General features: G+C 40.6%; 1 protein-coding gene across 11 annotated transcripts in view; it reads right to left on the reverse strand.

The window, feature by feature from the left end:
• Positions 1-26,312, reverse strand: part of LOC121452851 (EGF-like and EMI domain-containing protein 1) — a 687,333-nt gene that overhangs the window by 17,401 nt on the left and 643,620 nt on the right. For 7 of the 11 annotated variants that reach the window (XM_041659189.1, XM_041659187.1, XM_041659181.1 and 4 more), the window contains 8 exons: positions 23,432-23,560; positions 20,125-20,250; positions 13,807-13,935; positions 12,059-12,087; positions 11,151-11,279; positions 8,089-8,217; positions 6,668-6,796; positions 983-1,676 (listed from right to left, as the gene is read on the reverse strand). In XM_041659189.1, coding sequence (XP_041515123.1) covers positions 8,143-8,217; positions 11,151-11,279; positions 12,059-12,087; positions 13,807-13,935; positions 20,125-20,250; positions 23,432-23,560 — 617 coding nt within the window. In that variant the 3' untranslated portion in view covers positions 983-1,676; positions 6,668-6,796; positions 8,089-8,142. Of the gene's footprint in view, positions 1-982; positions 1,677-6,667; positions 6,797-8,088; positions 8,218-11,150; positions 11,280-12,058; positions 12,088-13,806; positions 13,936-20,124; positions 20,251-23,431; positions 23,561-26,312 lie in introns of those variants that run through there. The other 4 variants (XM_041659186.1, XM_041659185.1, XM_041659182.1 and 1 more) reach the window with 2 other exon arrangements.

Below are 26,312 nucleotides of genomic sequence, written 5' to 3' on the forward strand. Positions count from 1 at the left end.
CAACCCTCCTACTGCCTTTTATGCTGATTTCTCTGAGGATTACAAGGTAACATTTTAGAGAGTCTGGAAAACACCTGGTAAGGAAATGGGTTCAGAATAGAGCCTGGCTTTCTGTTAATCTGAACCGTTAGCTGTAGCATTACTGCTACATTGACCTAAGTAGCTCAATGCTTGAAAATATACAACTTTAATTGCTAATATGAAAAAAAAACAGAAACTAAGTTGAACATGCCTCTTTCAGGGTCAGATTAAATTTATAGAGAATGAGCTCATCAAAGCCTGTATATCATCTAGTCACCTTTAGTTTGCCACATCTTCCTTCAGCAGGTATGTTACACATGTTTTGATGTGCTGAGGAAGGGTGAAGGCAGCCGCTCAGCAGCAAAGCGCATGCTTGGCATGGAAGAGGCTCTGCCTTTCCACCCCAGAATGACGAGAAAAACAACTGTGGGAGTCAAGGTTACCTGCAAACCAACGACACCGCTGAATTAACGACGACAAGTATTCTTCATAGATCTTTCCAGCAATTTTATCCAAAATCAGTTTTGAATGTTAAAAGGTACTCTAGTCACTTCACAAAAGTAAACTCAAGTCATATCATTTCAATAGTCAAAGTCTCTGCTTTTATTCTGAAAATTCTTGAGCAGCATTTTCAGTCGACAAAGTTATTATTTACTAGTACGATTAGCCAGGATTCTGAAAAAAATGCATATCGAACTCCTTGGAAGCCAGAGCACACTGGCCCCATCTTCCACTCATAAAAGACTAGGAGCTGCTGGAAATGATGAGTAATTTGGGTTTTAAGGCTATTCAATTTATTCCTGAATTACGGGAAACAGAGCATCCCCAGAGGCAGCCAGGTCTTGGCCCTATGGGCTCTGCCCTTGTTTTCCCTGTGTGCTGACTGGAGACGGAAAACACCACTAACATTTTCATGACTCACTGTTCACATGCGTGTCATGTTTTTATTCTGATCCCATCCTCCATGGGCTAAAATCTTAATAATCTCCCACATTAAAAGTCATGAACAAAATGCAGTGTGTTTGAAGTCTGCAGCAGAGTTACCGGGAAGTAGGTTCTGCGAACAAATGGATGAAATTCTAGCCGTTTCTAAAGAGGATCCAGCTACTTAAGGGTCCTGGGGTTTCCAGTGAATAGGTGTGAATATTTCAGTGCAGCCCAACCTGCAGTACGAAGCAGTTATCCCTTCCAAATTCAAATACTGCCGTGCACAAATTTTCTAAAAAGCGCCCTTTATTAGTTCAAATGTTACTGTGGTTCGGATCCTGAACAAATACTCTTTTTCTTTTCCTTTCCTTTTCTCCTTTTGGAGTGTGTCCTTCGGGGAAAGGAAGTTCACAGGTTGGGCTGGAGAATTGGGCACAGGGGTGGAAAACTGAAGGTGTCACCTTTTCCCTTCCTGATGCTCCATGTCGGAAGGAGACCAGGGACTGTGTATTTCCTCGTCAGGGTTACGACGAAAAACCGTGAGGAACTGCAAAAGAGATTCTATTCACCTTCGGAAGAACTGTGGGTCTTTGGCTGTGTCTCCTCACAGGTTGGGCCCATTCTTCTCCTGGGACAAGCACAGCTGCCGTTGACTGGGTTGCAGCGAGCTCCCTGCGAGCATTCACACCGCAGCCTGCAGTCAGGTCCATAGTAGCCTGCCTGGCATTCTGTGGGGCAAGAAGGAAAAAACGAAACAACTCAAACATGCTTTCAACTACACAATTACTTTTTGGAAATGAACGAGATAATGAGAGTCTCGGAGGAAAAAAAAAATCTGTTTTCCTCTGTGGTACCTTTCCTTCGTGCTAGCATGCTATGTCATAAAAGCAAGAAAAAGTCCCCGGGTGGCAGACGGGAGGGTGGGCGCGTGGAGGAAGTTATTGAGAAGAATTGGGCAGAGGGAAAGTGAGGATAGCAACTTCTATTTCTAAAGAGCCTTCTCAGAAACTGATTACTCCATAACATTTATAGTCGTTGCACTGTGTGGGACACGGAAATGGATTAGCTGCCTGGGGTCAGAAAAAGTCAACGCTCCCTCCGAATGCTCAATGCGGGAGGTTTTTCTTTAGGTTAAAAGCATGATTTTGTGTGCTTGTGTTGTTGAAAGTGAAATGGCTTTATATTCGACTCTTGTCTCTTAAAATATGTCAAAGGGGCCGTAGATCCCCAATGTGCCTGGTGTTGTGAACGCACTAAAAGGGCTCAAAGAGTCTGTAAGTTGAATTGTATCGTGCCCACCAAGAGAAGGGCAGTTAAGGGGGTGGACTGGAGGGCTGGGCGTTATTAGAGCTATTTAAAAGAGAGGACTCGAAGGGGGCAAGCTGATATTTGGGCACTTAGTCTGTTGTACAGAGAATTAGCAGAGAATAAACACATTCATTTTCTGCGGGACTGAGGACAAGAAAAAAGAGTTGCACAACCCAGGAAAGGAAGTAGATTCACGCTTCCCAGAACAGGAAGCAACTAACAAGTATTCGAGGACTAGAGAACCCAATTCTGTTATTGTAACACCCCCCCGCCTGCCCCAGCCTACAGAATAAAAAGTGAGAATTTGAAATGGAACAAGGTGTGATATATGGGAAGGATTGGAGGGAGGAAGGTGAACGGGGAAATGACGTAATTACATTATAATGTCAAAATAGAAAAGAAACAATTTCTAAGTGAGTTATTAGCGAATGACCTCATTTGCTTTCAGCAAATGTCTGCAAGGTGGGCAAGGCAGTGAGGAAGCCCTCCCGCTCTGTAGAGAAATGGACAGGTTTGGTGTGGTCCACAACAGTCTCTGTCTACCTCATACTCCTGCAGAGTGCAGGGCTGAGTTTCTGAATAAATACCAAAGGGTCTTTTCTCCTTTGCCTAACTACGTGAAAGCAAAAACATTAAGCATATTCAGAAGCTTAACTGAGAGTTAAGGCTGGAAAGTGAGAAAGCTTGGAAAAGCCCAACATAAACACAAAGATGTGATTCTAGAGAGAATGTGGTCCTAGAGCCCTTGGAGACATTTTTCTTTAATACATCTTTATTGCTCCAATATGCCCTATGATAGATTAAAGATGGGACCCTCATAAATTATTGATCTTATTTTATTCCTCATTGTGTGTGTAAATGTGGTTGCTCATGTGCCACAGTCAAACTATGGCAGTTAGCCACTTCCTGGTCACACTTCCACTATGAATAGGTTCTGGGAATCGAACTCAGATACTCAGGCTTGTGCAGCAAATGCATCTGCTTGCTCCCTAAACTATCTCCGGGTTCCTTCAGAAGTCCTTCATGGGCATTTTCACTACTATTGATTTTGGTTTTGACTTGCACTATGCAGGCAGGTTAAAAAGCCCAGTAGTTTTCTTGTCTTGCTCAATTAGACTTTAAATATGAAGTAGAAATATAAACCAAAGCTTCAATGAACTATCTTCTTGATGGTTCAGCATTAAGCAGAAGAACCAGTGTCCTTCAGGGAGACACTGGACCAGCAATGCGGAAGCTGCTCACAAATGCATTTGGGGCCAGTGAGATGGCTCAGGTCTTTAAGGCTCCTGTTAGCAAGTCTGGTTACGCCAGTTCGAACCCCAGGACCCCCATGAGTTGTCCTTTGACCTCAGCGTGCATACCCACCATATCACCACAATGCTCATGTGTGCATATACAAACAACAAATAAATTCAATAAAAATAAAGATGAATCTGTCCTCTAAATTTTAGACTCTGTGGAAAGTTAAAGAAAAAAAAACCACATCATTTCAAAGCGAGCTCAACGCATGAGCTCTGCCCAGAGTCTTGCAAGACCTTGCAGTTTGGTGGTAAGACCACATTTTTTTTTTTTTGTTCAAAAGAGTTATTAGTCAGGATTTCTCCTGAGCAGTGGAGAATCTGATTTTAATTTATAAAAATACCACATTTCCATGTTAATAACCATGTGTATTTAAGACATCTGTTTGAATGTCTGCAAATGTCAATTTACCAAGGGGAGGGGTGAATGATCCAATAAAAAGTTGCTACATTCTTTTATGAATTAATATTATGGCTGTTTAATAGGTCCTTTACCAGAGTTAAGTTAAAATGAGGCCTTTTATCTTTATGGAGACTGCCTCGACACAGCTGCTCACAGTTACTAGTGCAGATGAACTGTAACTAATTGAGAATAAAAGTGCAAGTAAAAGACCTTGCAGTCCATCTATACACGCCCGGGGCCTCGAGAGTCCCTGGCAAGAAGACTCTCAAGGTTCCATGGAGAACGGTTACCACATCGGAGTCATGGCATTTTGTAATTTTCTCACACGTAACAAGGAACTCTGGAACACGGCACACAGAGGGCACACAGAGTGTGCAAGTCCTTACCTTGTCCTAACTGCCATATGTTGCCATGTTTGGTGTCTAGTGTTATTTTATATTTCTAATTTTTCATATTTCTAATTTTTCAATCATGCTTTTAGTTTATTTATTCTCCCTGCTGTGTGTACGTGTACATGTGTATGTGGGTGTGTGAGTGTGTATGTTGATGTGTGTGTATATGTGTGTGTGCATGTGTGTGTATGTTGGTGTGTGTGTATATGTGTGTGTGCGTGTGTGCGTGTGTGTGTGTATGTGTATGTGGGGGGGGGATGGGACACAAACGGTTTAAGGTCAGAGGATGACTTCCCAGAGTCAGTTCTCACCGTCTACGATGTAGGACTAGGAATAAGGCCTAGGCTGTCAGGATCACCAGCATGCGCTCTTACCCACTAAGCCATCCTGTTTGCCCTGACATTGCTATCATCCACTGAGTGCATAGGTGTGAGACAGGTGTGAGTACTGTGTGCCCCACAGGATGTGGGAGACCCGAGGACGAGTCTGACGAATTAGTCCTTGCCTTTCCACTTGTTTCTGAAGCAGAAAGTCTCCTGTTTGTCAGGTTAGCTGGCACACGAGCTTTGGACTGGTTCTCCTGTCTCTGCCTTCTGTTTCTTACAAGAGTGCACCCTTGGTATCTGTCTTTTTACCTGGAACCAGCAATAGGTCTTAGACTGTCAGGATGTGGTACAGATGCTTTTATTCACAGAGCTCATCTCTTACAAGTGCCATCTATTAGAGCCTTCTGCAATGTTGGATTTTTTTTACGTTCTATTACCCAATACTTCAGCCAATAACTATCAGTGGGCACTGAGGATGAAGAGGTTTCCTGTGAGTTGGAACAGGGGGATTTTAAGTTAATTAAGCAGTGACATGAAGTTCATGACTGTTGTGTCTCACACGCATTCAGACAGACAGGCAGCATCAATCCCTCAAAGCTTTTCATCAAGAGAGGTGCAATATAAAATCTCCACAAAAGAAGGCCTTCGTATGGAACACTCTATCTCTGAACCCAGACTTCCTCCTTGAAATCTCAAATCTGCCATTGACTTGTTGTGCAACATAGGCAAATAGCTGAACTTTATTACTTTCTGGGGATGTCTTCTTCCGGCTCTATCATATGAGAAGGGTGAGGGCAGTAAGGGAATCTATGCAGAACAAACAATGGGCATTCCCTCACTGTGCGGCTGGGGCCACAAATGCTGTAGGTGTGTCTATTTTCATGACCTTTCCTGTGAATGGCATACGTATCTTAGATATTTGTTCTGGCAGAATAATTTCAGATATGACAGAGTACAGCAACTTCCATCCACCATGTCTCTGACAAAACAAGAATTCTTTCAACAAATGCTTGTTGGGGTATCTACTATGTGCCAGAATCTATTCTAAGCATGTGTGCGCCCGTGTGCCTGCTTGGCACACACACAACACACACACACACACACACACACACACACACACACACACACACACTATTGTCTGCTAACTTAGGTCCTCAGTATCCCACTTTATCCAATAGCAATAGAAACATAGACAACGTCTTGGGGTAGTGGGATGCATTAAACAAAGGCAATGCTTTTAGAACGCTGCCTTCACTCCAGGAAAGCAGCTGCTATTGATATTGCTCAGAAGAGAGCTGGGATGTAAAGTGATGCTGGGGGAATAGAAATCTTTTGAAGCTTGGAAGGCCAGCATGGCTCTCTCGCCATTACAGAGGCCACGAGCTCATAGCCGACAAGTGCCTGAATGGGCCTTAACAATATGTAACCTTAGCCTGGTTCTTTTGAAGATAAGCAAAGTAAATTCGGAGATTAAACATTCTATGTGGGGTCTTATCGGAGGTGGCTCAGTGTCTTGGGTCTGAGGTGAATTATATAAACCTTTTGATCTAAAATCATCCATCAAGTCACACTGCAGGAGATTTGTCGTCAATTGACTCAACCCATTCTCCCATCTTCTTTTGGCAGTTGCTAAATTACTATAACCTTACATTCTGGGTCATTCTTTCTGTGGGTGGGAAGGAAAACAAAGTATAAATATCAATTCCCAAAGACAATCTGGGTTCTTGGATTCAGAGAATGCTACCTAGATAGTCTACTTTTTGTTCTAGTGGGTTTTTACAATCACCATCTATTCATTGTGTCTCTGCAAGGAATTGTGTTAAGCAAGGTATTGGTGTGAAGGACATATGATGTAACAGCTACAAATGGTGCCTGCTCAAACTGAAGTTACTAGGAAGCATTGTTGGGCAATTCTCTTTTATAGAGTGTCGTTTCTAGATCGAGGCATCTGTGGATCCCTGTTCCCTCTGGATTTTTGTTTGTTGGTCATACCTGTGTCACATCTGGTTCCTGCCCTCCCTGGTGGGCAGAGGCATTTTCCTGTGGTTGGGTGGCAAGAACTTTCTCCTTCACAGTCACAAGATTGTTGACAATTGTCCCCAAATGTTCCAGGTGGACATTCTACAGAGGATAGAGACATGCTGAAATATTAACCCTCGAATTATCACATGCAAAATTTTCTTCAGATACTCTTCTAAGTGGAAAAAGGAGTTATCTTAGCAAGTCCAGAATACTCTGTATTACCTGCAGGTTTGATAAGGATCAACATTTTGTGGCTGAACATCTGAGAGAATACACAAATTCATATTAAACAGATGTTCATAAGATTCAATAGTAGATGGCAAAGGAGAGCAAGTGGGGTTTTGCTGTTCAGTAGAAGACGTTTTGGGAATTCTCAGAGGCAAGATCCACTGTCTGACTGATTTAACAACCTGTTCTCAAAGCTTATTTACGTTGACACTGGTTCATGGTGTTCTAGAATGTAAGTAAACTTTTCTGAAAAATCTTAAGAAATCAGACCATGTGTACAACTCTTACTATTTCTATTAACATATAATGTATTGTTAATCTTTAAAGAATGATGTATGCTCCATACTTCCCTTTGTATTTCCAGAATTTAACACAGAAATATGCAGATAATAGTTTCTATCTTATTGAACTACTAAATATTAAATGAATAAAAGATGAACAAACAATAATAGATATCAAGCTGTGGTGATGTTTTAAAATATTGTTTGAACAAATAGATGGACTATTTGAAATGTTCATAGGCAGGAATTTTGATTCACTATATAGAATTAAATTACCATGATCCCTGTAATATTATTTATCATCTTTATCCTCATCACCATCATCACCATCATCATCATTGTTATAACTTTATACAGAAGTTGTATCTGATGTGACCACAGTGATACTCTTAGGTGTCTGGAAACATTTTAATTGACAGAATCTTTTAAGACTTTGTGATATTTTATTTCAAGGTGATTAGCCTTTATTATTTCATATTTCATACACATTTATAACTGTGGTTACTTTGTGATCAATGCTCAATTCTCATCTTTAAATATTTACACAAATCCTCTGATCCGTCTCAATACCACAAAGCCAGGCAGGTATGTCAGATTGCTATACCAAGCATTACACGAAATATTGAATCTTATTCAGAGGTATTATCCTTGCCTATAATGACTTTCAGCTTTCATTTTGTGATATTACATGAGAGAACAATATTTTGAACAAAAGGGGAATCTGATTATACTGTCGGCTGTATATATTCTTTATAGTGTAATTATGTATTGAAAGCATAGGTGACCAGTTTTGACTCAGGTTTTCATGTTCATGAATAAATCAGAAGACCACATGCTCACAGGGACCTCTCATAGACATGCCTTAAAACACACTTACCATACCTTGCTCACAATGGTTGCCATGGAAACCTGCTGGGCAAACACACTGTCCACTTGCTACATCACACCTGGCTCCATTCTGGCAGTCACAGGTGTGAGCACAATTAAAACCATGAAATCCAGGAGGACATTCTAGAAGACAGAAATGTCACAATGTAATCTTTAGCTTAAAAACAAACTGGAAGGAAAGACTAAAGGATATAATCTAGTTCATGTGTCTATCAAGCCTAAAAAATGATGTAAAAGGGAAGAATTAGATGTACGGGGAATCACACAAGAGATTAATCATAAAAAATGGGTTGATAGTATGTCTAAACCTGGCAAAGCCCATGAGAAGATCTGAAATATCTCAATAATGTCAGTTTGCTTTGCTGTACTGTAGTTGCCCAAAGAGCACCACAACCGTCCCTTTGTTGTTTAGAGGTGAAATGTCCCCATAGGTGCACATAATGCACCATAGGCTCACTAACTGGTCGTACTGTTCGGGAAATTTGTGGAATCTTTAGGAGCTGGAATCTACCAGAGAGACACTGGCATCATGCCTGGCTCCCTTTCTGCTCACTCTCTGCTTCCTGAGTGTAGATACAATATGACCAGCCAGTCTCCTGCTCCGTGATTCCTAATCTAAATCCTCCTTGTTGGGATAGATGGCATCCTTGTGGGACTATGAGCCAGGGCAAGCTCTTTCTCCACTCATTACTTTATCATACAAACAGAAGAGGAATTAAAGCATCTAAAACCTAACCCTAAACCTCTGATTCAGGTTAAATATAGTGACACTAATATTGAATTAATTCCTTAAAGAAATAAAACATTGTGTGTGAAAAATAATGTACATAGCCTTTGTATTTGAAATCTGGGGATCTGACCCCCAGCAGATGAGCATGAAGGAAACAGGAAGGGATGAAGAAGGGCAAAGAAGAAGAAGACAGAAAACATATTGTATAAACAGTAGGTTGGCATTTTATGAGTAAGTTAGGTTTTATAGTTTGTGGGATTTAATCTTTGAAAAATTTCTTTGGGTATTCTCCTAAGTAGAAAATAGAGTTATCATAGTAAATCCAAACTCTATCTTAGTTCCAAGTTGGGAAAAGATTGATATTTTTGAGCCTGGGCCTCTGAGGGAGTGTTTGTTTTATCTCCTGGAACTGTGAACCCCAGTCAACATTTTCTTATAGGACAAACTTATCTTCCCACAGAGATGCTCACCTTGGAGTAGCAGGAGCTGCCCTTGACTGTGGATAAAATTTCCCATTTCCTTCCTTGAGTTTCCTCTGGTGTGGTCACTCGTCTATTTACAAGGTCCACTCACTTGACCGTTGCTCATTATTCCCCTAATCACCCAAGCCCTCTCGCTCATCTCCTTTTTAGGCACGTAAGGGTGAAATTTTTTATTTTGATTTTTTACAATGTGGATGATGCTTCTCCAATGTGCACAACATGGGACAATTTAGAAAAGTCATCCAGCAGGGCAAAGGAAAACCAGGAAATACAAAAGGAACTAATTAATGCGAACGTTCCCTTTACTGATCTCATTGTAAGTGTTGAGTGAAAGGAAATGGAGAGTGTCTTCCTTTGATTTTATGAATATTAGACAGAGAATACGCAGAACGGTCAGATCCCTGTGTCTTCCTTATAAATGTTGTTAGAGAATAAACAGAATGATCAGATCCTTGTCTTCCTTTCTTTACTTCTATATAAACTGAAGGATAATGTTTGCATTGCTTGTGTTTCCCTTTCACTAAATTATCTAATTTTCCCAAGTTGCTCAAACTGGAAATTTAGATGTATCTTTTTATTCCTCCTTCACCATTGCAGCGGATTGTTATCCCGACGTGTTGTTTCATTTGTGAGTTTCCGTTTTCTTCCCACTCCAGCTCAGTTTCACATCCTAGCCTGTGGGTTGAATGGGAACCATTCCCCCAAAACTCCAGTATCTAAACACTTCCTTTCCAGCTGTGATGCTATTCAGGACCATAACAGGATTCTATCTTCCCCCCACCCCCCTCCGAATACCAACCAGGCTGACCCGGTTGCCTTGATAAACAGCGACATACCCACACTTCTTGGTTATCTCACCTTGGCGGTATTTCTTTAATCTAAAACATTCTTTGATAAACCTATAGCATAAATGTAATGGGTTCTAATCAATACCATTTTTCTTTCTTCCTCTTATTTATATTTTAAAAACAATGTAAAGAAACCAAATGAACAAAACTCACAAAATGCCTGATTTTTCATCCTTAGCCCTAAAACATCAGATTAGTTATAAGAGTCTGAATCACCAAATGCTGGGTGATGCTCATTCCTACTCCTGAGGTTGAAAGGGTAGGACCATGGTCAACAGCCTTTCAGACAGCCCAGAAAGGCCTTTGCTTTGAAAGCAGCTAATATACACCAAGCTTTTGGCCACCCACCTCCATGCTCTGTGCTTAAACATGATTTCTTATTTGGTCCTCGTGGTTACCTTTATTAATTCACTATGCGGATGATAAAGCCAGCACAAGTTGGCTGTCTAGGACAAACCCTATGCCCGCTGAGTGATACTGTCCATCACTCTCAGGTGCCAAGTCATGAGCTTCTTGTTTTCCAATCTGAGTTGCAAATATGGAGTGCAGATATAGCAACAATATTAGAAACTATTTTGAAAGACAAGGTGGGGCCAGGTCTTTCAGAAGCGAGTCACAGCTAACATGGATTATAAGCAGGACTTCCATCCATTATTGTCCAAAGGCAGCTGGGTAAAGAGCATCCCTGCTTAGACAAACTCACAGCTGGTTCATGGGGTGTCTGTCTGTCACGAGTACCTCCAAGTAATAATGGATTGTTAAGTCCATTAATGGCAGAAAAGCCTAAAGACTTTTGAAGTCCATTTGTTTTTCTTCATGGTACTTGTTAAAGTCTGAAATTTTAATTTGAGCTGTGAAACTTACTCAGCTTACAGTAACATACACTGAAAGTTTGTGTAATTTGATATAATATGAATATATTATCTCTATGATTTAAAATCATTTTGGAGCTTAGAACCTCCACACAGAAAACATAGAGAAGCCTCTGCTGTTTACCGTGTTCACAGCCTCGTCCATAGAACCCTTCGGGGCACTCACAGGCCCCAGACAGCCGGCTGCAGACACCACCATTCTGACATGAGCAATTGAATTTGCAGTCTGGCCCGTAGTTACCAGGAGAACATGCTGAGGAAGAAAACGTCAAAATATTAGGATTTGTCAAAAGACAGTTAAAAATTAATAAGTTCAAAGATAAAAAAAACTGTCATTAGTTACTGTAATGTGAGTACAGATAAACCACCAACTAATCAAATTAAAATAGAGAACTCACAGGCTGGGTATGCGGTAAACAGTAATTCTCAACCCCTGGGTCTTGACCTCCCAACATCAGATACACTGCATATCAGACATTTACATTACAATTCAGAACAGTGGCAACATTACAGTTATGAAGTAGCAAAAAAAAAATTATGGGTGGGGTCACCATAACATGAAGAACTGTATTAAAGTGTCACAGCTTTGGGGAGGTTGAGGACCACTGTGGTAGAGGGTGTGTCTAGCACAAATATGGGGGCGGGTTCCAACCCAGCAACCCGGAAACGAACAAAGCACAGCACCTTACATTGTTTAAAAGATTGAAGGAAGGGGAAAGAGAGGTTTCTCAGTGGTTAGCAACACTGGTTGCTCTTACAGAAGACTTAGGTGTAGATTCCAGCTTCCACACAGCACATCACTGTCGCAGACCATGTGTAATTCCTGTTATAGTATATCCAATCCCCTCTTCTTCCCTCCAGTACACAGACACACACTCAGGCAAAACACCCCTGTGCACACATGCAGACATAGACACACACATTTTTTTAAAGATGAAGAAAATGACAATCCAGTTTGCAAATATGAAAATCATAATATAAATAAAATTCCAAAATTAAATGAAATGGATAATGCTATAGGGAATGACTTACCCAAACCATCCTAATTTGAGGCAGAAAACCTAGATAAGAAATTATAGTAACAGTTCTTACATTGAATGAGAGTGAAAGAGAGAGAGAAAGAAAGTACTCTCCAGATTCACAGGGATTCTATAAATGTTTACTAGGCAGGGCGCCATCCACAAGCATTCACTAGACAGGGCACCATCTCAACTTAGAATATTTCAGAACGTTGAAAGAGGAAGGAAATTTCCAAATGCTTTTCACTGAATATGTGGAACATCAATTTTACAAACTGGAAAAGGTTGCATATAAAACAGCTCCATTTTCCTCTTGGATATCAATACCAAAATCATAGAATATATATGTATATAGAATCCAGTAGCACTTTATGAAATAGTTAATCCTCATCACACAGTATTTATTCTTGGAATATAAGGCCACTTACTATTAGAAATTCATTAATATCGTATCACATATGCTATGAGACTAAAAAGAACTCATATAATAAATTACTTTGATGAAGAAAAGGCCTTGCAATAAATTCACTAAAATATAGTTGGGTATTTCATATATTAGAAAATTAGTTATTTGCTTGTTAACTTGAATATCTTAATGTGAATTCTAAGGTCAGGGTCTTTATTGATAAGGAATATAAAAAGAGGGATAAAGGATGTATTATTTGTTCTTGAATACAATGAGTTTGGTGTGGGAGAATTGTCTGTATTCTGTCAATCATGTTTTAAATAAACGCTGATTGGCCAGGCAGGAAGTATAGGTGGGAAAACCAGACAGGAAGTAGAAATGATGTAGTGAGAACAGGAGAATTCTGGGAAGGAGGAAAATTATTACTCTCACTCTTGCCCAGACCACCGAAGCAGAAGGATGTCATCTGCCCCACTGAAAAAAGGTACTGAGCCACATGGCTAACATAGATCTGAAAAATGGGTTAATCAAGATGTGAGAGTTAGCCAGTGAGAGGATAGAGCTAATGGGACAATCAGCTTATAATTTATGAAGACCTATGTGTAATTTTCTTTGTTGTTAAACAGTTGGGGGGTACCGGGCAGGACAGAAAACCCCAACAACTAGCAGGCCCCTTCATGTTACATAAGTTAACCTCAGAATGCATTGGTTTTTTTTTTTTCTGAAAACACACAGTACAATGGAACAGCCAAAGCATTTTTCCTAGATGAATGATTATAACATTAATTTGGAAGAATAAATAAGTAAGAACACCAACAAAACCCCTAGAATGCAGAACAGTAGTGGGGAGAGCCATTCATATTTCATGTTTTGCTACACAGCCAAGGCTGTACTTAGAATCCAGCTCCCTTCAGTCTCCACAGTGTTGAGATTAAGGACAGGAGCCACCAGTCCTGAGACACACACCCACTTCTCTCCCAGAGGTCCGTATCTTCTAACCATTTGTCAAGTCCTACACGAGTGTGGTTCTCTTCTGTCCCCTGCTGAAAACCTTGAGGGGCAGCCAATGCAATGTTCATAGTGGCTTTGGGCTTTAGGATAAAACGTGGAATTGAGGTCTCAGGGAAATTTTGCTCCCATCAATACTATTTCAATTTAAGATGTTTCAGAGTTTTCCTGCGATTGTCTAGAAATAGGTAATGACTAGTGATCAATATTTACACAGTTTTATGAAAAATATGATCATAATTATAAATAGGTTATTGGAAAGTAGCTGCTTCATAGGTCTCTACTCAGCACCCCATAAGGGTGAGCCCTAAAATGGACTTGGTGAGGCTAAGAAGGAATCAGCTTGCCTTTCTCACAGTGCTCCCCGGTCCACCCCAGGCCGCAGGTGCAGCTTCCATCCTCAGGATTGCAGAGTCCACCATTTCTACACATACATTTGAGCTCACAGTTGGTGCCATATTTAGTCTGGGGACAACCTAAAGGAAAATATTTTTAAGTATTACGTCAAATGAATATGTCATGAGCCAACAATTTTTTTTTCTCCTTTGAGACAGCTTCCACCCAAAGACAGCAAATGCAGCAGAAAATCTTCAGATGAAAAGAGCCCCCGGGGTGTCACAAGCACAGCGCTGCCATAGGCTCACTCAGTTCACAGTCACCCCGTAAACATATTGGGCTGGTCCTGTGTGCCTAGGATACTGGCACCTAGGGCTTGCCTGTGGAACAATCAGCAGAGATTTGGGTCAGGAGGTGGGATGGTTACTGTTGACTTCAGGGTGCTCAGGAAAGAAGTAGGCATACCTGAGGGATTATTTAGTTTAGGTTGGCCTCTGTATGTGCCGGTGACTCGCTTGATTAGGCTAATTGATTAGGGAGCCATCATTCTATTGGTTTGGATCCTGGGTTGCATGGGAAGCAAGCAACATGAATAGCAGCATCCACTGTTCTCTGCCCTTGACCCCAGAGCACTATGACCAGCTCCTTGAAACCCCTGCCATCGTGACTTTTCCCTCCAGTTAGGAATGTCCCCTAGAACTCGGGGCCAAAGTAAACGCTTCTCCTTTAAGTCGCTTTTGTCAGAATATTCTATCATAGCCATAGAGGAAGCAACCAATGGTGGGGAATAGTTTATACAATGTCTCAAAATCGATGAAAGAGGAGCAGTTCTTTCTTTAATATTCTGGTGCTTCACTGTTCAGTGTAGGAGGGTAGTACCCAAACATACTGCCAACAGAAGCTAAGGCACCAATGAGTGAAGAGAAGTGGGCCGAAGGGCCCTCCTATCCATGCCAGGGGAACATCAGGAAGCACCACCAATGTGAAATGACTGCCCCTGTAAGATGGGGATGATTCTCATATTTATTTAGTTTTGCCATAAAAATATGGCCCCACACTACCATCTAATACAATCTTTTAAGGAAAATTCACTATCCATATATTACATGAAATTCTCCAATCTTTGAGAGTTGGCAACTAATTAAAATCATTTTATAACAGCATGGAAGGCATATTCTGAAGCCAATGCAAACACATTTGTGGCTAAATTTGGCCAAGAGCCTACCATTTATAACCTCCAGTTTATGGAGTCTCTACATAATGGTATTTCACACGTGGATTATCTCATTTAATGCCCCCAAACACCCCTGTGATGTGGGTACCAGTGTTCCTAATTTTCTCTTGGAAACACTGAAGCTTGGAGACAAAAGCCTTGTGCAGACTTAGACAACCAATAAGGTCAGAAGTCAAGACTCAAGTTTGAAACCTCTAACCAAGCCTACTTTCAGTTTCAATAGCAGGAGAGATATTGGAATATCTGTTTCTTATTGTTTGTTTTTTAATTCCAGCTAGCATAAAAAACGTAGGTGTGTTTAAAAGGAGAAAAGCAAACAAACACAAAGACCCCAATCTGCATGAGATGTCAGCTAAGGTAAGGCAAAATGTATGGCTGAACACGGTGGAGGCACTTGCCTGTGTAGATCTGATAAAGGACCAGTTGTTACTGGTCAAATAATGGAAGGTTTTCTTTTTTTTTTTATGGGGCAGATTGGGGGGAAGTTGGTCAGGAGAGAGAAGAATCTGTGGGTATGCAAAATGAATAAAAAATTAATATTATAGGGAAGGTTTTTATTTTGTTGTGCAGATAACAGTGTGTGGTATTCACATATGTGCTATTGTTCTTGTGTACTTCTCTGCATGTGTAGGGGAGACAGAGGCCAACCCAAGTATTGACCCTCAGGAGCCATCCCCCCATCTCCCTTTTCAACCAAACACTTCTATTGATTCCCCGGGAAGCTCACATCATACACCCTAATCACACTTACCTCCCAGTCTTTCCAAGTTCACACCCACATGGACCCATATCTCCCCTCCCAGCACAAAATAAAAAAGTCCCCGCCAGAAAGCTTTAACCATAGAGAGCTAAGCTTCAGCATCCCATCCAAACTTTTCAAGAGTTCTTTTGAAGGCTTCCCACCCAGGCTGTTACATTTAGTTTGCACTTTAGGATGGGTGTGAAGGCAGAGTCACATATGCTATCAATGTCCCTGTCTCCAACTGTTTGTCTGCAGGCCAATATTTCTGCAAAGATAGTTTCCTTGCTCCTTACAGTCGTCAGGAACATGGATCTTGGGCTTCCACATGGTTTCTGGGGAAAGCCCAGACCATGGACAAGGCTCCCAGCTGCAGCAGAACTATGGATCCAGGATCCAGGCATGGCTCTCAGTGGCAGCACAGCCTTGATGTCACCATGGCCTCAGACCGCAGCACAGACGGTGAACATCCTAATGGCCTTTGGAGGTCAATGTGGGTCACGTTATCAACACAAACCCTGTCTACAGTAGGACCACGATGTGTCTCCTAAGATAGGGTTTCTTTTTGTCCTGATGGTCGAGGTTAGGGTAGAATGATTGGCCAGCATCTCTAGGGATCTCCGCATATTGCTCTACTGAGATTACACATGTGTCACCATGCTTGAATATTTTACATTGATTCAAGGGATCAAAGTATGTCTAGAGCATCTGTCTGTCTGTCTGTCTGTCTGTCTGTCTATCCATCCATCCATCTATCTATCTATCTATCTATCTATCTATCTATCTATCTATCTATCTATCTATCTTCATCTATCATCCTCTCTATGTACTTAAATTAATAGGGACAATTTACAATTACAAACTTTTTATTGTGTAGCTTTCTGTTGCTATGATCAACCACCATATTCAAAAGCAGTCTATGGAAAAGGGGTTTATTTTGGGCGACAGTGTCAGAGGGATGAGTCCAGCTGAAGGCCAACAGAGGCACATCAGCAAGACTAAGCCTACCTTCAGCGACATCCTTCCTCACCAAGACCAGTCTTTCTAAACCACCCTAACAATGTCCCCTACTGAGGACCAAGTGTCTAAACCCTAGAGCCTAGAGGAGACAATTGTCATTTAAATCGTCACATACGGTGTAAACCATGATTGAAGTATGTAAATGAATCCTGCCCTAGTTGTCTCATTTTGGCCATAGCACATAATACCTACTCTCTTTATGTGCTCAAAAATGGTGTCTATCATCAATCAGTGTATTTACCTACCATGTAAGGGACCTGTAAAAATTAGTCCTTACACCTACCTGTAAGCTTGTGCTCTGTGACTAATATGAACCCCTTCTTCTTCCATTCCAGCTACAACCACCCCAGTCCCCGGTAATTACTGTATTTTCTACTTCTGTGAAACTCATGATTTTAGATTCACTTATGAGTCATGTTTCGCATAATTTCTTTTTCTGTCCCTTACAGAGAAGTGAGCGTGTATCATCACTGTGAAATAGAGTCCTATAGTCTGGGGACTGTTTAGAAAGGGAATGTGACGTTAAACAACATGGAAATGTCTTTATTATGCTGGCTTGCCAGTATTGATGGTTATGTAATCAAGATCATTTTATTTTTCTTTTCTCCCAATTTTAGTTGGATAAAACTTAGCCTTAGCCAGGCAGTGGTGGCACACACCTTCAATCCCAGCACTCAGAAGGCAGAGGCAGGTGGATCTCTGTGACTTTGAGGCTAGCCTGGTTTAGAGTGAGTTTTAGGACAGCCAGGGTTACACAGAGAACGCCTGTCTTGAAAAAACAAATAAAAACAAAAAATCAAAAGCCAAACCAAATCAAAAAAAGTCTTATATTTTCAATTACAACAGTCAAAACTCTGGAGTTTTCAATGAAACACTTAAAATACTTGAGTTGTCAGACTTATACCACATATACTAACAGAGTTTGGTGCTGTCTACCCTGTAAGCTTCCATGAAGGATGGCCAGTAGACTTGCCTTCTTTCACTTCGATTTTTTCAATTTATGGATCATCAATGTTTGATGAAATCTCCATATTGTCATAATTTCTAACATCTATCTGCATCACCATGATGGCTGTGTTGTTTTAAACTTGGCACGAACTAAACTGAATTTGATGTTATTAATTGTCCCGTTACTATATTTTTTATATTTTTCATTATTTATTTTGTTTCTCGGATTTATCTTTTAGCTGCCCCTTAAGAAATTTAAAAATATCATTTTTTCCAGGAACATTTTATTTCAAAAAATAGCTGCTGATTTATCACGATGCTATATTTGAAGAAGCTTAACTGTGAATAAAATACTTGAATCACATTTTTTCTCCAAGATATGAATACACATTGATTAATCATGTGCTAGCATTGAGTTCTGCTGTGAGGTACAAAACTCCAGACAGGCACCCTCACAATGGCTTTAGACTTCCCTCTTATCCTCAGCAGAGTTCCGAGGACAGGAGGTTTTAGTCAAACTTCTTTCATTTCTGAGTCATATATTTGCGCATTTTTCTCTTTCCCATTTTTTCCACATCTCCCTCCATTATTTCCTCGCCGCTCTCCCATTCCCCTTCCTTTCATCACACGCTTCCCGCCTGCGCAGGCACGGATGAGCTCCTCTATTTTTGCAGGCCCTGCTGTTAATGTGGCCTTCATTTGCATGATGCGGGGTCTAAGTTTCATTGTTTTCTGAGCTCTTCAGTTTACTCTCCACTTTCTTGTGTTGTTTCGTGATTCCTGCAGAATCAACACTAAAAAGCAAACAGAACTCCATCTACTTTGGTTTTTTTGTTTGTTTGTTTCTAAAGTGGGAGATGTATTCATCGACTAACTTTATAAACCAGCTGTTTTCTTTTGGGGGGATATTTAAATTTTATTAATAAGAAATTACATAATCTTTTTAATAAAATATTATACTTATCCTACAACTCTTTCCAGACCCCCCATGCCAGTGTGTTTCTTTCTTAAAGAATACTGTAATACTATGCTGGCTAGTTTTTTAAAATTGTTTTTATTATTGTTTTTTTACAGTTTGCTCTGCTCCCTTCCCTTCCTCCCCTCTCCTCCTCTACCATCTCCTGTGACCTCCACGCTCCCAATTTACTCAGGAAATCTTTTGGGGATTATTTCTATAGTTCTTCACCAGCTATTTTGTTTAGGGCTAGTGTGGCTTCGGGGCTGAAAAGCTAGTACCAACAATCTGGAAGTTTTCTTGGTCTAGAGTGAAACTCATGTGTACAAGTTGTGGGAAATGCATGTGTACATATGTATCTGTGTAGGTATGTACAAGTGTATGGTATTTGTGTTGTCTGTGTGTTTCTATGGTAGTTGTGCTCCCTTGCCTGCATATGTGTATGTTTTCACACTATGTATGTGTGTCTGTATGTGTATTTGTGTATACATATGCATATGTTTGTGACTGTTTAGCCATCATTTATAGATTCCAGCTTGTTCCGGTCTGTACCAAGCTGCACTTATCCTATATTTGTTTATTTCGTGTCTTTTCTGTAGTATATGATGCCCAGGGAGATTAAGTTTGTTCCCACAGCCTGCCTGGTACACAGCCCTGACCCACACATAATTACCGTTTTATCCCTCTGTGAACAGCAAGGGAGATTGCTAGCTCAGAGGTCACAGCGGAGAGCTACAGTCAGCGCTCTCACTATAACTCCTTGCCCTGAAGAGCTGATGGTTCTTCTGGGCTTAAAATTTTAATTATGATAATAATCAATGTTAAGACTTCAGAGAAGCAAGGCTGTAGTTTTCAACACAGACTGTATTTGCATGTTTGTCTCCTGTTTTTCTTACAGCGGGCCTCTGTAGGTTGGAGCATGTCGAATTCTTTGTAATTTAAGTCCTCTGGCACACTTTAGAAAGGTTTCCAAGAGTGGTCCCTGTTGCCTAAATTGCTCCTCCTAACCAAGAGTATCCATAAATCATTTTCATATCAATTTCTTTTTCTTTCTTTTAAAGGTTTATTTATTAATTATGTATGCAGCATTTGCCTAACGTGTATCCCTGAAGGCCAGAAGAGAGCACCAGATCTCATTACAGATAGCTGTGAGCCACCACGTGGTTGCTGGGAATTGAACTCAGGACCTCTGGAAGAGCAGTCAGTGCTCTTAACCCCGGAGCCATCTCTCAGACCCCTCATATCAATTTCTGGAGCCTTCTAAGAGGCTGTTGCTCAGCAGTGCGACAGACAAACCTGCTGCCATGTGATTAAAGCCTCGTTTTAAAGAAAGCATGGCAAATCATGCCATGGTGGAGCAGCAGCCGTCCTGTCCTACTTCAGCGTGTTTATTGCTTGGACTGTTGAGGTGAATCTTCAGCAGCCTTTCTTACCTTGCCGACACCTGGATCCCATCAGGCCGGGTGGACAATGACACCTTCCTGTCACTGGGTCACACTTTCCTGAGCCACAGAAACACCGTTGGACACAATCTTGTCCATAATGACCTTCAGGACAAGCTGGACGGAAGATCAAAATAAAGACATACAAAGTTTATTTTGCTTATTGGACATCTGCCACTCAAGACTTTTAGACACTTGTCAATATATGGTCCTTTCTCCTAATCCAGTATCTTGATGACTTCCCTACAGTTTAATTTTCAACCTAAAAAGCTACTTTAAAATATGAAAAACAAATAGGAAGCCCCAAGCTGTTGCTTTCTTAGAATAGTTTCGGCTGGAACATGGAATACATAAGCCTGCATCTCGTTTCAAAACTCATACCTGATAGATTTCATTTGCAAATTAAAAGCAACAGCTTCTGGGCTGGAGAGATGGCTCAGTGGTTAAGAGCACTGTCTGCTCTTCCAGAGGATCTGAGTTCAATTCCCAGGAACCACATGGCGGCTCACAACTGTCTGTAACTCCAGTTCCAGAGGATCTGACACCCCCACATGGATATAGATGCAGGCAAAGCACCAATGCACATAAAATAAAAATAAATTATTACTTTTTTTTTTATTTTCGAGACAGGGTTTCTCTGTAGCTTCTGGTTCCTGTCCTGGAACTAGCTCTTCTAGACCAGGCAGGCCTCGAACTCACAGAGATCCGCCTGCCTCTGCCTCCCAAGTGCTGGGATTAAAGGAGTGCGCCACCACACAAAACACAAAACGAAACAAAACAAAACAAAAGCTTCCAGTCTTACTTTAAATACAGGTACATGTATGCGTACATGCCCACACTCACATCACAAACACACATACACACATGCTCTGAGTGTGTATGTGTGTGTGAGAAAGAGAATGCGAGTATGTATATATGTGTATTTCTGTGCTTGTGTGTATGGGGATGCATGTGTATATATGCATTTGTATGGTATTGTTGTGTGTACATGTGTATATGTGTGTATATATGTGTGTAGTTGTACTTTCAGTACACACATAAGATTTTTGCCAAATTGAATATTTTTTTTCTCTTAAGTCCTTTCTGGAATCTTACTTTATACTCCTAACCTCAACCTAAGATCCACAATACTCCTATTTTCAAATATTTATCTATGTCTTTGGACTTACTGATCTATTTTGTCTTGTTCCAAAAAATGAATTGAGATGAATGCTGAAAACAGATGACCCACAAAGATAAAAGGAACATCTGTAAGAACCAGCTGAGATGGCTGCGTGGTAACAGTGTAAAGATAAACAAAAAAAACACTTGGCCTTGCCAGAGGCAGGCTGCATACTTGGCTCTAACCTACCAATCTGTCAAGACAAGGAAAATGGCTCCTACAAGATCAGAGATTTCTTAAGACAACGTGTTCCCAGTGTTCAGGAACCATAGCCTTTGAACACGCTCTTGCATGGGGACATTTCTCCCAGTTACTCTCTTTGAAGAATGACATAAAGGAGCCAGCCAGTACCTTCCTCAGGACGTGTTTATGGGATGGCTTTCCCTCAAAGATCACTTGGCAGTTGGGAACACAGGGCACTATCCAGTAGGTGTCAATCATCAGTTCTTTGGATCTGATACTTTGTCCTAGTAAGTTTTTATGATTGGTACTGAGGGCTGCTGTCACAGGACAATTAACAGAGGACATTGTGTTTATGTAAGTCAGAGGCAACAGCCACCTGCCTGGGAAGCACAGGCAAGGAAAGCATCTTCTGCTTACACCAGCTTAATGGCCTGAATTAACAGAAACTTCGCTACTCCTCTTCCTTAAATGACCTTAAATGCAGGGCATGTTTGCATGCATGTCTCTGAGTGTGTATGTGTGTGTGTGTGTGTGTGTGCACATACATGAATGAATATCTGTGTCTGTCTATGTATGGTATATGTATATGTGTCTGTCTATGTATGGTATATGCGTGTATGTGTATATATGTACATATGTCTATTTGTACCTGTATATGTTTGTATGTGTATATGTATATGTGTATATGCATATGTGTATGAGTGCAAATGTGTTTCTATTTGTGTATGCATGTGTGTATGCATGTTTGTGTATGGTGTTCTGTATGTATGTATATTTGGGTATCTGTGTATGTGTGCATGCTTTCATGTGTGTATGCATGTGTGTGGTACGTGTGTATATACGTATCTATGTGTGTATGTTCATGTGTGCATGTGTATAGATGTGTATTTGTATGTATATATGTACATGTGAAAGTGCACACACATGCATGTACACATATGAATGAGAATTAAAGGTATTGCAGTTCATCTACTTTTAATTTAAATCCGTACTAATGCTGCTTCTCTCTTTTAATTGTGAAGTTAATGATCACTGGTGATAATATGATTTTAATGACTGACCCAAAAGTGAATAACCCAATCTCAAGTCCTTTGTCTAAAAACTAGATATTTTAGCCCTACTTCCAACCTCTCTCTCTCCCTTTCAGTCTGTTCTCACTACCTCCTGTATCTTCTGAAAAGATCATTAGTGATCCAGAATTCAGACACAAGGGTGACATAATTGTCACCACCTGGGCCAGAGGCATCAGAGGGCATGTGTTCAGCTAGTTATTTGGTGGAAGTAGAAACCACCCAGTTACTTAGAACTGGTGGGTCTGACGACAGAAGAGACATGTTTTCCAGGCACAAACTCACAGGCTCCAAGCATGTGCATTTTAAAGGTATCTTCAACTCTCTGTCCCTTACACTTGATACAGATAAGAACAATTAAGGTATTTGTGCTTATTTTCCTTTTGATGAATAGAGAGATTACTTATTGTTAAGACATAAACTTGCTGAGTATAGTTAAAATTCTGGAATTTTGGGCAAGATTGACAATGTGAACACAAAAATTCTTATGCTGACCTTGCCCAACATGATTTTTTGAGTCCTGACTCGAGTACAGTGTTTTTGGGTAGAAAGGTTTATTGCAAACATATTTATTTTGGTACTTATGATGACTTCAACTCTGAACCCAAATCTGATGTTATTAGTCCTCAACCTATGGTTTAGATCAGCTTGTATTTGCCATCCCTATAAGAAATCCCCAGGTAAAGTATTACGCCCCCGTTCACTCTCATAACTGCAGTATTAAGAACTATGCTTTAGTATTTTGCTGTACCCTTTGGACACTGGAATAGCTATCCTATCTTTTCCGTAAGTACAGGATGAAGGCAGTAGGACAGCCACAAGTTCAAAGCCAACGTAAACTAGACAAGGACGCCAACTGAAAGACCAGGTGCACATCGCTTACTTTGACTGCAGTCTGCTCCAAGGAAGCCAGGAGGACAGGCACAGGTGCCCAGTGTGCTTTCACACTGACCCCCATTCTGGCACTTACATGTCTCTTGGCAGTTTGGACCATAAGTGTCTTCTGGGCACCCTGCCACAGGAGAACAAAATTTCATGTGTTGTTGTAACTTGAAGAATTCAGGTGTTCAAACTTTCTTAACTCAGTATTTCAATTATTTATCATTAATGATTTTAGCTGCCTTCAAACTACTGATTCAAACATGGTGATAGATAGGTAAATACACAGAAAGACAGGGAGATTGATAGGCAGAATTTTGGATAATAGATACATAACAATAGCTAATATATACATACAGTACAGACATACATACATACATACATACATATATATATGCATATACAGACAGGCAGATTTTATATGACGTGCTGTCCCTTGATAAATCATCAGATATCTTTTGAGCTTCTCTGGCATCCCCTCTGAAGCATTCTTATAATCTAAGCAAATTCAAATTCACCCCTTCCTTACTAATTAAATATATTTTGTTTTGACCAAAAGGATCTTGGTGTGTTTAATAAATGTAAGAATTCAAAAGGCACCAGGTGTAAAGAATGCCTTTCATTTTTGTTTAGTTTTTCATTTTCCATTTTTTGTCTCAATGCATGCACAGACAATAGCATGCACTGTGGTTTGAAGAAGAAATGTTTCCCATATGTTCATATATATGAATACTCGGTTCTCAGGTAACGTTTGGAAAGTTATGGGACCCCTAGGAAGTAGAGCCTAGCTTGAGGAAGTACATCACTGGGCTGGGCATTGATGTTTTGTAGCTTGATCTCAATTTCTAGTTTCTGTCTGTCTCTGTCTCTGTGTCTCTGTGTCTCTGTCTGTCTGTCTGTCTGTCTGTCTCTCTCCCTCTGTCTTTCTCTCTCATGTGTGGATGGAAAGTAACTACTCTTCTTACTGACAGGCTGGTCTTATGGTCCCATTGAAGACCTTCAGAGCCATGATAGACTGTCCTCTTCTGGAACTGTAAGTTAAAAATAAATCCTTTCCCCTGCTAAGGGACTTTTTGTCAGGATATTTATCACAATAAGAGAAAAATAATTAAAGTAGGTGACACCTAATGTAATAATAATGATGACACCATGTAAGAGATTGGTCAGAGAGGGTCTTTTTGTCAGAGACACATGTTTTACAAGTTTGGCATGTAGCCTGCCTCCAAAACCATAGTTGTTCTTCGAAGACTTAGATTTGACTACAGACTTAGGAAGCACCTGTATCTTCCTCCTTTGCCTTCCAGAAAAATAAAAAAAACCTGTCTCGAAAAACCCAAAAAAAAAGAAAAGAACCCCCCCCCCAAAAAAAAACCCAATAAAATCGCACGTGGTGGGAACTAAGGCAAACACCGGAGCCCTGTGCACAGGGAAGGCTGCGGCTCTGTCGGAGCTGCTTTCTTGCGCTACTCCTCTCTGGGCTGGATCCCCTCTGCTGTCCCCTACTTCTAAAGTACAGCAGTGCTCACAGCAGTCTTAGTGGAGGCCAGTGCTCCTGAGGTGCCTTCCCCTCTAAAATGTATTAAAGAACGGTAAGCATGAAGTTAGTGCAAGACCATGCATCCTTGTCCCCATCTTCCATTTATTAAGATAGAAATATTTTTCCTGCAGGTCTAACTGGGTGTGTCTCACGGAATGTGATTTTCATAGTTTTATAAAATCAGTGATTGACAAAAATGCATGATGCGGAGAAATGTTTGGAGGAAAACACACAGGGAACCTGAGGGTGTACAGACAGAACCAGTGTGGTCAGGCATGCTCCTCAGGCATGCTGCCTCCTCAAAGGAGATTGAAGAGGTAGTAGGTCTTCTAGAAGTCTCTAGAGTTCTGACTGGGAAGGGAATCATGGTGTGGAGATCTGGGCAAGTAAGGGGAAAGAGCTTCACGTTACAAAGAGAGACGTTTTATAAAAATGAACATATAATTATGGTTACCATTCTGAGTATAAAGAAGCATTGCATCCATTGACCAGGAAGAATGGCACAGTGAGTGTCCCATAAAGTGTCTAAGAGATGTTAAGTGCAGATTTTAAGATACTTTCCTAGTGAGTTGAAGCTATAGGACAGCCATTTCCACCTGGGATGTACACCACTGCAGCTATATTATCCCTGCCTTGTCCTTAGTAAAATCACTATTGCTTCTTTTTTTGTCATAAATAGAAAAAACCACATTATTTTATCCTTCAGTTTAATTATCCTTCTTAAATGAGTACACTATATCTGATTTAAAAAATATACTATCTGTCAAAAGACATTATTTGCACAAGTCTATGGGTCACCGATTCATTAAATTTACATGTCGAGTGTGGTGTGTGGTTTATAGAAGTTGTGGGAATCTTTTTATCCAAGAATTAATTATTTTGTGGACAATCCCACTTTCTTGGTCACTTCTGTGGGGCATGCAAGTGAGAATTCTTAATTTGTGAGCACATCTCAGAGGGTCACTAAACTTATCAAGATACACTGTGGACATAATGATTTTACTAAGCTTGTCATAATAAAGGTAAGGCCCCCCTCTTTCCTAACCTTCTGTTTTCAGCGTGGTACCACCTTTGCTACATTCTTCCTGGGAATGTTGTCTCCCTAGTAAGGGTTGTTGGGTTATTTTCCATTGCAAAACCATTTTCTCCCTCCAGAAGAAAACCTTCCTTCTTTGACTCTAATAAAAAAAAAACAACTCAATTTGGAATTTATTGTTCTCATTTGTTTGAATACTGAAGGCTTGGTGGCAGGCCCCTTTGCCACTACACACTGTGATCATGTGAATGGCATTTCACTTGGGCAAACAAGGCTGCTTCTGTATCTGGAGGCACAGAGTTCCCAAGCAAA

Source organism: Microtus oregoni, unplaced genomic scaffold (genome assembly GCF_018167655.1).
Source record: "Microtus oregoni isolate MIOR12 unplaced genomic scaffold, Mior012 000010F_ref0000083, whole genome shotgun sequence".
Taxonomy (NCBI): domain Eukaryota; kingdom Metazoa; phylum Chordata; class Mammalia; order Rodentia; family Cricetidae; genus Microtus; species Microtus oregoni.